General features: G+C 41.1%; 1 protein-coding gene across 1 annotated transcript; it reads right to left on the bottom strand.

Annotated features, from left to right (window-relative positions):
- Positions 1-6,194: 6,194 nt before the first annotated feature.
- Positions 6,195-7,433, bottom strand: LOC120110472 (uncharacterized mitochondrial protein AtMg00810-like; the record flags this gene model as incomplete). The annotated part of the gene is made up of 1 exon (XM_039125661.1): positions 6,195-7,433. A coding segment is annotated over one exon (1,239 nt), but the record flags the coding sequence as incomplete, so codon positions are not given.
- Positions 7,434-11,048: the final 3,615 nt, after the last annotated feature.

Raw genomic sequence — 11,048 nt, 5'->3', positions numbered from 1 at the left:
CTAGATTTCTTTTATTTAGTTTTTTACATTTATAATGACGGTGTATCGATGAATATGTGACACTTAAATGCTTAGCGTGAATGTGTGTGTGTGTGTGTGTGAGTGAATGTGTGATTGAGTTGTAGCGTGAATGTGTGTGTGCGTGCGTGTGTGTGTGTGTGTGTGTGTGTGTGAGAGAGAGAGAGAGAGAGGATAAAAGGCATCTTTTTGTGATTGTAAATCCCGATGATTATGTTGAGTGAGCTCATTCTTAGTGTTGTCTTTTCAGACAGAGAGAGAGAGAGAGAGAGAGAGAGAGAGAGGGAATAAAAGGCATCTTTTTGTGATTGCAAATCCCGATGATTATGTTGAGTGAGCTCATTCTTAGTGTTGTCTTTTCCGTCCTACTGTTTTTAACACTAAGAATTCTGCTTGGGGAAGTCACCGTGCAGGCTAGATTAGTGGTGAGTGAAAAGCCAGAAAAAAAGCTGTCAAGTGAAGTTGTAATTGCGAGGTTATCAGAATCGAACCGGACATGGACCTTGCCAGGACCGGATCATTTGTCCAACCATCACGTCGACTGGGTGGACCAAGAATATATTAAGAATAAAATAAAATGAAATAGTTATAAATATGTTTAAAATAAATACATTTTATCAACACCACTTATTAAGAAAGTTAAACCCGTGATGGTTGGTCTGGTCTGGTGGATTGCTTTGGGGACAAATGCAGTCGTTCTAATTAGATAACAAAATAACAAATTTGGATTTAAGCTTGCTTTGCTGGTTTCTCAATTCCAACTGATCCATTTCATCTGAATTTGATAATTAGGTGTAATTGTATCCACAAAATCAAAACATCATGATTATCAGCGCAAGTGTAGGGGGAGTCGAGTAGAATGATAGCAAGCCAAAATTATGAAATTGATAAATGGAATAAAACAGAAAGGTAACAAGAGAAAATAAAAATAAATAAAAGTAAAAAAAATGAAAAAAAAAGGAGAAGAAAGAAAGGAGCAGTTAGAAGATCATGTTCGAACCAAGCCACAAGTGACATTGAAGAGTGCATTTGAAGAGCTAATTTGACCATTAGATAAATGATGCAACTATAAAAGACCCATTTGGTTTTGCTTTTGAAGAGCCAAAAAATGCTTCTTGGAGAGCTAGAAGTCTTTTAAATAATTTTAAGATTTTTGATAAATATTTTGAAACAACTTTTTAGTTCCTTCAAAAGCTTAAAAAGGTTTACTAGGAAAAAAACTATAATTTAGAGCTTTTGGGTCAAAGCTCCACTTGATTTTAAAAAAAAATAATTTACAAATTAAGAGTTTTTGATAGTACAAATAGATAATTTAAAGCATATGCAATGTCTTTAATTGTCATTTGTTGATACTAAAAGTTTTTTTCAGTTTAGTTACCAAATAAATGATAAAGTTTTATAGTACTTCAAAAGTATAGTTATCAAAGAGCAAATAGCTTTTTATTAAAAGCTCTACTAGGCCACCAAGGTAGTAGCCTGGTGGTAAGGGGGCGATAATTCCGCCCAAGTTGCCCGGGTTCGAAACGCGCGGGCGTCGATTAAATTAGGGGACCGGATGCCCCACGCCCGGCTGGCTTGTTGGCGGTTATGCTTTCCTTCCACTTGTACCAAGGTGGCGCTGGGGTGACGTACCCACACGTGAGGCGGTGAACCCAGTGGGGTGAGCCCACGGGTCGGGGAAGGCACGCGAAACCTGCGACCTGTATCGAACATTTCCTGGTGGAAGGGGGGCCCAGTAATGGGGCTGCTACGCGGGTGGGCTGGTCCCTCCCCCTCCCCTCCTATTTTTGACCAAAAAAAAAAAAAAAAAGCTCTACTAGAGAAATTTTTAATACCTCTCTACAGACAAAAGCTTTACTACCTACAATAATGCCAAGCAAGTTTGTCAGTCCCATCGACAACCCTCGGTACTCAACCTAGACCTAAACTAATCCTAATCCGAACTTAACACCAATCCATCAATGAATGGGTTGGGTATGAGTCTAAAAGTCAGAGCATTGTAAAATTTAGTTAGGTCTGAACTTGAGGTTTCACTTGATCCATCCTGTTCCGATTTAATTATTTGGTTTGCTTGCATACATTTGCATAATATTACTTTTATTTACATGCCCGTCATAATATTACTTTTATTTACATCCTCATCTCAACTTTGGAAGTGCCCTAGAGACACTCCTTGATGTTACAAAATTTCAAAAGGAGCATTCAAGTTCCCAAATCATTCTAAAGTGGTCTTTTCGTTCACCTTTGTTAATAAAATAGTAGCACGTGACCATCACATGACAACATAAAGCAATTGTAGGAGAAAAATATGGTTGATATGTATCAAACGGGGTAGAGCCGCAAAGAATCTTTTGTACGAAATAGTTCTCAAAGCATAGATATCAGGGCACCCTTAATTTATGGTTTAAAAGAATCTTTTGTACGAAATAGTTCTCAAAGCATAGATATCAGGGCACCCTTAATTTATGGTTTATAGTTAAGGATCACCCAATGCACCTATCTCGAAGCACTCCAAACCTCTTCATTTAACCACTTGCAAAGACCTCAAGGAACCCTTAGTATATAATTTCTAGTTAGGATCACCCACTACACAAATCTCAAAGCACTCCAAATTTTATTCATCTACCTGTAAACATCTCAAAGCACCTTTAGTATATGACCCATAGTTAATGATCACCTACTATATAAATCTCCATTCATCCACATGCACGGATCTTAAAGAATGCGTAGTATATGGTCGATATTAAGGATCACCTATTGCACATATCTCAAAGAACTCCAAGCCCCTTCATTCGACCTCTTGTACAGATCTCAAAGCATACTTAGTATATGGTTAAGGATCACTCATTGCACATATCTCAAAGCACTCCAAACTCCATTCATCCATCTGTATGGACCTCAAAGCATCCTTAATATACTCTTCATAATCTCAAAGCACTCTGAACTTTTTCATTCAACTACATGGTCAAAAGACATTTATAGATGTTTTATGATCTTATAAGGGTAAGGGTATTCTAGTTATTTATGACAGCAAGCTAATAGTGCTGGCTGGTTTGGAAGCTAAAGGGCCATGTTGGAGTAATTTGGAAATTTGAAGGATTGGTCTAAAATTTTTTAAAGCTGGGAGGGTGACTCTGGAGCATGTCTAAAATTGAGGAGGTGTCACTATAATTTTCTGTAATCTAAACTAATTGTATCTGAATTTTTTCCTATAATTTAACAGGCCGAAGAATAAAAATAAAAGTAACATATTAGAATATGTCTAGTATTTGTACTTGACTTTAAATTAACTTTTAGTGATTCATAGTTATATGGTCAACTATCAAGAACTTATTGTTTATGATTTAATTGTTTAGCATATTTAATTGAATGTTTTGTTGATAAATTTCTCAAACTATTAATGGTGTTAGCTTGATTAATTGTTCAACATATGTTTTTAGTATCTGATAAGTACCCTGACTCAATTTACACCAATTTGAACACAGTGCACACTAGGTATGACACGAGTTTTAACGTATTTGAAAATGATACCGGGAAATTATACTTTACACCAGATGTACCATGTCAACAGTGCACCACAAAACTATCCAAAACGAGATGAGGAAGGCGACAATCTAAGACGAGCCGTATGATGAATAAGATTCACAAAAACAAAAAATCTAATTGATGTGGTGCACCTAGATTTTTGAAATTCAGATCCAAGCTGGTAGCATCCACTTAGATTGATACCAGGTGCAAGTTTTTTTTTTTTTTTCGTTTTTAACAGAGAAGAAGAAAAGACTAACCCTTGGGTTGAGCGACATAATATGCACTCATAATTTATTTTGAGAAAAAGGTAAAAGAGTGTGAATTATGAATTTTCTTTAAGGAGTTAGAGAAAAAGAATTATATGGGTTTTAACATGTATGAACATGATCTGAAGACCTGCTATATTTTTACTCAATCCTTAAATGGGCAGTTATATAACAAAATTTAGACTCAAAGCCACAACGATTCTATGTTTGGATTCATTGAAATCTGACCCGAGCTAACAGCATCCCTTAGATTGATATGCATAATTTCTTTTGAGAAAAGGTAAAAAGAGAGTGAATGCAGAATTTTCTATAAGAAAAAAGTTTCAGAGAAAAAGAATTATATGGGTTTTAACTTATATGAACATGATCTGAAGGCCTGGAATATTTTTACTCGATCCTTAAATGGGCAGTTATATAACAAAATTTAGACTCAAAACCGAAACGAGACCATGTCTGGATTCATTGGAATCCGACCCGAGCCAATAGCATTCCCTTAGATTGAGACGATGGGAAAGCATTTTTTAAGAAAAAATAAGAGTGAATAAAAGACCCACCCTATAGTTGAGTGACAGCGTATGCATTAAGAATTCTCTTTTAAAAAGGAAAAAATTGTGATGTCTTTTTTTTTTTTTTTTTAAGAAAACAGAGTATGAAGAATAGATGAACCCTTAGGTTGAGTGACACGAAAATTTTCTTTTGAAAAAGCACAAGAAAAGTATGAATTCAGAATTTTCTTTAAGAAAAAAAAGGATCGGAAAAATGAATGATATGGGTTTTAATATATTTGAACCTGATCCGAGGACCCAAATATATTGACTACCTAGACTTGGCCTTGATCTGATCCTTAAATGGGCTATGTCTGGATTTAGAATCCGGACCTGAGCCCATAGCATCCCCATAGATTGATATGACGCGAAAGCATTTTTTTCTAAGGAAAATAAGGAAAGAAGAAAAGATGAACCTTCGGTTGGGCCATAAGGTATGCATTCAGAATTTTCTTTTGAAAGAAAAAAAAAGTATGAATTTAGAATAGAAAATGGAGTGAAGAAAGATGAACCATGGGTTGACAGACACGGTATGCATTCAGAATTTTTTTTTGAAAAAAAGGTTAAAAAGAGTGCGAATTCAGAATTTTCCATAAGAAGAAAAAGGTCATAAAAAGGTGAATTTTCAATCAAATTTAAACAGCAATCCAGCCAGGTGGGACGCGAACCCACAATCGCCTGTTAGAAGTCAGACGCGTGATCCATTAGGCCACGGGCGGCGTTAAACAAACCTGTTGAAACGTGATACAAAGAATTGATGATTTTTTGTTCCCCTAAAGGAAACAGAAATGATGATTGTTATCGGCCGTATCCGTTGTTTATTTGAATAAATAGAGATTTTAGTTTAAATTTTTGTGTCTGCCTAAAAGAACACCTCGTTATGCGAACATTTGCATTTACTTCCCATTAACTAGTGCTTAGGCCAATGGTTATGACCCCTTGCTTAGCACCAAGTTTTTTAAGATTCTAAAGTATTAGCTGTATATGAGTTATATTGTTAACTGTACGTACATGAGTTGTATAGCTATCTTCAACTATAAAAGATGGGCTATGACACTGTTTGATTCGTGAAATAAAGATCATATTTTTCTCTCCCTACTCTCTCGCTCCTCTCCCTCTACATTTACATGGTACCAGAGCCTCCGAGATCCTGGAGCCTCCCTTGTTCGCTGCCTTTGCCTCCGAGACCCCTTGCTACACCTTCTCCTTCGCCGTCGGCGGCCTTCAGCTTCCTCAGCTCGTCCCAGCCTCGATCAATAGCTCGCTCACAGTGGCCTCACTTCCTCTTCCCCGCGGCCTTTACCCCCGCCTCGCCTTGTTTCATCCTTGTCAGAGAACCCGGAACCACCCTCGCCCTGCGGCTTTTGCCCCACAGCTCCTTGCACCGGAGCCTGTATTCACCAACGAAGCTTCAACTCGGTGTCTAGCTGCTCCTTCTCGTAGGGGCATCGGGGTTTCTTGAAGGCCTTTCTGTAGAAATTTTGTATTGAGATGGATAAGTGGAGAAGAAGAATAGAGGATTGAACAGAGCTTCATAGGCTGATGAACAGTAGCTGATATTAAGCTACAGTGACTGATACATTAAATGAAACTGTAACAATGAATAGTAGAACTTCTATATGATTCATTGAATTGAATGCCATCACCCGGTTTGCCTTACAAGTATTTATAGAGCAGGGGAACATTCTAGAGCTGCAGCTGGGAGGTTGTTAGCCTAGCTGAATTAGTTAGAACCAATCGGCTGTAACAAGAATTAGTTACACAGTACTAGCATGTAGTGGATCTGAGATTCCTTCTGGAATTATGGAGAAGAATCGAGACCCTCTAACACCCCCCGTCAAGCTGATGGGTCTAAAAGTGCCATCAGCTTGGAGCAAAGTAGGTTGTGTCGGGCAGCTGAAAGTGCTTTGGTGAAGACGTCTGCCGGTTGGTCTTGGGAGGAGATGTGTGCAAGGCAAATTTCTCCAGAGTGGACTTTCTCTCTAACAAAGTGGTAGTCCACTTCTATGTGTTTTGTTCTGGCATGAAATACCGGGTTGGATGCTAATGCCATGGCAGATACATTGTCATAGTAGAGTTTTGTTGGAGTAGTTGGAGATAGCATATGCAGTTTCCGAAGGAGACGACGAAGCCATAATATCTCAGATATTGTCACAGCTAGAGCCCGATATTCTGCCTCAGTGGAGGATCGAGCAACCGTAGGTTGTTTCTTGGCGTGCCAAGAAACCGGATTGGAACCAACAAAAATACAGAAGCCAATGGAGGATCTTCGATCAGATGTGTCACCCTCTGAGTCTGAAAATGCAGATAAGTCAAAGGAGTCGGGCCGGAATTGAAGAGATAAGTCTGTGGTGCCTTTGACATAGCGAAGGATGCGTTTAAGCAGTTGAAAGTGCAACACCTTGGGGCTGTGCATGAATTGAAAAACGAAGTTCACAGCAAATGATATATCCGGGCGGGTTATGGTGAGGTACTGCAGTGAACCAGCAATGGAGCGATAAAATTCTGGATCAGTGAAGTTTTTGTTGGAGTGTGTAGATGAAGCAATCTTAGTGGGAAGAGGAGACAAAACAGGCTTGCAGTCAGTCATTCCAGCCTTGTTAAGTACTTGAGCAGCATATGTACGCTGGTTTAAGGGTAGTCCAATATCAGAGTACTGCGCCTGGATGCCCAAGAAGTGTGAAACATGTCCGAGGTCTTTCATGTGGAAACGACCTTGTAGTTGAAGGAAGAAGGAGGACATGGCTTGAGCATCATTGCCTGTGAATAGAATGTCATCCACATATATAGGAAGATAGAGAAAAACATCGTTTTGCTGAAAAATGAAGAGAGAAGAGTCCGCTGTGCTTTGAGTGAAGCCATGATCCAGGAGGAATCCAGAAAATGTGGCGAACCATTGTCTAGGGGCTTGTTTCAAGCCGTATATGGCCTTCCGAAGTTTGCAAATATGATGAGGAAAGCTGGGATTCACAAATCCAGGAGGTTGTTCCATGAACATTGTGTCTTCTAAGTCCCCATGAAGGAATGCATTCAAGACGTCGAGTTGACGAACATGCCACTTTGATTGAAGAGCTAAAATAAGAATAATTCAGATAGTCTGAAACTTGGCGACCGGACTAAAAGTTTCATTGTAATCTACTCCGAATTCTTGCTTGTGCCCTTGAGCAGCTAGACGAGCTTTGTAACGAGCAATGGACCCATCAGAATGTCTTTTGATGCGATATGTCCATTTGCAGCCTAATATATGCTGAGCGGAAGAACGTGGCAGCAGGTCCTATGTACGCTGAGCAAGTAAGGCATCAAACTCTGTTGACATGGCAGCTCGCCATTTGGAATCAAGAGTGGCCTTTGAATAACAGCTTGGTTCAGTGATGTCTGAAGCTGTGCCGAGGAGAGACAGAATGCACCTTGGTTTTAGAGAACCCGTTTGGGAACGGGTGACCATGGGATGACCAGTGGGCAAAGTAGCAGAACCGGAGGGTAGAATGGGCAGTGCTGGTTGTTGGGATGGAGAAAGAACATGATGTGAAGTAGAGACCGAGGATGGTGAGGTGGAAACCAAAGCAGGGGAGGACGAAGTATGAGATGTAGGGGAGGACAATAGAGATGAGGGAATAAGGCATGGTATAGGTAGTAAAGGAGGTTGAGAGGAGGACGTGGAATGGGAAGAGGAGAAGGGAAAGTAGTTTTCATCGAATTGAACATGTCGGGATATGAAAATTCTGTTTGTAGAGGGATGGTAACAGCGATACCCTTTATGTTGTATGGAATAGTCTAAGAAGATGCATGGAAGAGAACGAGGAGAGAGCTTGCTGCTGGAGTAAGGGTGTAGCCAAGGAAAGCACCTGCAGCCGAAGCTTTTTGGAAAGTTGTTGTTAGGAATCCTCCTAAAGAGGAGTTCAAAAGGTGATTTGTGTTTGAGAACTGGGGTAGGCAGTCTGTTGATGAGGAATACAACGGTATATATGGCATCAACCCAGAAGTTGTGAAGCAGGGATGAGTGGATGAGGAGACTTCTTGTGACTTCTAAGATGTGTCTGTGTTTCCGCTCCGCAACCCCATTTTGTTCGGATGTATGCGGAGATGACATTTGATGAACAATGCCTTTGTTGGCAAATAGAAACATGAATTGGTTGTTGTTGAATTCTCGCCCCCCCCCCCCCCCCCCCCCCCCCTTTCCGAGCGAAAAATCTTAATGGTGGATGAAAACTGGTTTTCAACTAAAGCTTGAAAGTGAACAAAGGAAGAAAATATATCTGACTTGCGAACAAGAGGATAAATCCAGGAAAATCTGGAAAAGTCATCTAAAAACAGGACGTAGTATTGAAATCCCTTTGCAGATGGTGATGGTGATGGACCCCAAACGTCGGAGTGGATGAGCTCTAATGGCCGCCTGGACATGATATGAGTTGGCTGAAAAGGTTGCTTGTGCTGTTTGGCCTGGCAGCAGGATTGATATAGAGAGGTCGATTGTTGAAGTGAAGGGATGTGAAAATGCTTCGCAAGAGTTGAGAGGATTGGAGTGAACGGATGACCCAGTCGATGATGCCAGACCGGAGAGGAAGAATTTGTGGAGGCAGTGAATGCTTGAGGTGAAGATGTTGAAGAAGACTTGCGGAAGAAAGTGAACGAGATTTTGTAGAGACCCTCAGTGCAGATCCCCTGGAACAATGTCTTGTTTGAGAGTTTGTTCTTGATGAGACAACCAGTGGCATCAAAAATCAGTACACAATTATTATCTGATGCAAGTTTGTGTACAGAGAGAAGATTATGGGAGATTTGTGGAACATGTAGTTGGCGAGACAGATGAAGGGTCGTAGAGGGAGTATGAAGAATACCAGCACCGATGTTAGCAATTGGGAGATTCATGCCATTGCCCATGGTAACCTGATCAACACCAAGGTATTGTTTAGAGCTGTGCATAGTCGAGACATCAGATGTAATGTGATTTGTGACTCCGCTGTCCAGGACCCATTCATTTGGAGTGGATTCCGATGATGAGTGAGCAAAAAATGCATTATGACCGGAGGAGGAAGAAGGTCCTGCAAAGTTAGAATCCATCCTGTACCAACATTTCAAGGCAGTATGACCAATTTTACCACAAATTTGACATTCAATGGAGGACCATTGTCCTCTGCTGCGGCCAGAAGGAAACCAGCCATTGATTCTTGATTGTCCTCGTCCTCGGTTTGTGGGAAAGAAGCGCCCCCGGCCTCGTCCTTTTGTTGATAGAAGAGCAAAGGAGGAATCAGGGGTAGAAGACTGTTGTTCTTTGGAGGATAGAATCAATTCCTCACTGCACAACAATGCATACAATTCGTCTAGGGTGATGAACGAGGAGCGTGTTCAGATTGCCGTAGCAAACGAGTCATAGGAAGGAGGCAGGCCATTCAGAATGTGAAGAATGACATCTTCAATGTCAGGAGTTGATCCTGCAGCAGCTAGGGCGTCAACTTTTAGGCGAACCACATGGAGGTATTGCTGCATGGAGTGATTTTGCTTTTTGATATTGTGCAGCTCATTCTTGAGCTAGATCACATGCGATCTCGTAGTGGAGTTTAGTCTACAGTCAAGTGTGGACCAAATCTCAGAGCAGTGCTCTAGGTTGACTACATATGGTAGCAGAGAGGATGATATTGTGGAGCTGAGAGCTATGGCAAGGAATTGGTCTGTGAGAGTCCAGGACTCCCTTTCAGCAGATGCAGAAGTGTCAGTTGTGGGAGATCCTGCTGACCCATCTAAAAACCCATAGAAGTCGCTGGCCTTGAAGACTCTCGTTATTTGAGATCGCCAGGTAAGATAATTTGTTGAAGAGAGCTGTGTGGGAACCAAAGAGTGCAGCCTGGTCATTAAGAACTTGAGATTGGGAGATATTCCCAAATTTTCTGAGCTGCCGGTGACTTCGTCGAATCTTGTAGTGCTAGCTGATCCAGGATTCATCATGCTATCTTCTTCTATTGTTGGTAGATGAACCTCCAGAGGAATCAATGGAGAAAACATGAACTATTGAGTAAGCCTCTCTTGATTCTTGAAGATGATAGAGGGGCTCTAATTGACCCGAGCTACTGCCGCTACAATCCAGATACAACGAGCGAGCGAGAGAGGAGGGGTTGGTCGTGAGCTGTTTTTCCCCCAGTGCCGTGAGCTGGACCATCCAAGAGCTTCTCCATCTCTCTCCCGACCACCTTCGCCACCTTCAAGTCTTGCCCCCCCTCTCTCTCTCTCGGTCGGCAGCAGTGTGTGCGTGGAGTTTGATAGCCAAGTCTGGAGACTTCAGTTGGCGTTCTTGAGTATGTAACCTGCCATCCCTTCTCCCTCTCTAACACTGAGATGTGACATACAACCACTGAGTTTTGCCCCCTTGAGCCAAGTCCAGAAGACTTCGGTCGGCATCCTGAGTACATAACATCCCCTCTGTCTCTCTCTTGACACTGAGACGTGACGCAAAACCATTGTGCTTTGCCCCCCCTCGAGCCAAGTCTAGAGATTTTGGTTGACGTTCTAAGTCCGTAACATCCCTAGATTTCTGCCAAAGGGATGGTGGACATTTGAGGGATTTCGAGGACTTCAAAAAAAAAAAAAAAAGGACAGTTTTTGCTTAGGACTTCAATCATGATTTTGTCGAATGATGTTACACGTCCGATTGAAGTCGTTCTGAATGAAACCAACTATAATATTTGGTCCCAACAGA

The sequence above is a fragment of the Phoenix dactylifera genome, chromosome 1 (assembly GCF_009389715.1).
Source record: "Phoenix dactylifera cultivar Barhee BC4 chromosome 1, palm_55x_up_171113_PBpolish2nd_filt_p, whole genome shotgun sequence".
In the NCBI taxonomy this organism is placed as follows: domain Eukaryota; kingdom Viridiplantae; phylum Streptophyta; class Magnoliopsida; order Arecales; family Arecaceae; genus Phoenix; species Phoenix dactylifera.
This window is presented reverse-complemented; position numbering and strand designations above follow the sequence as displayed.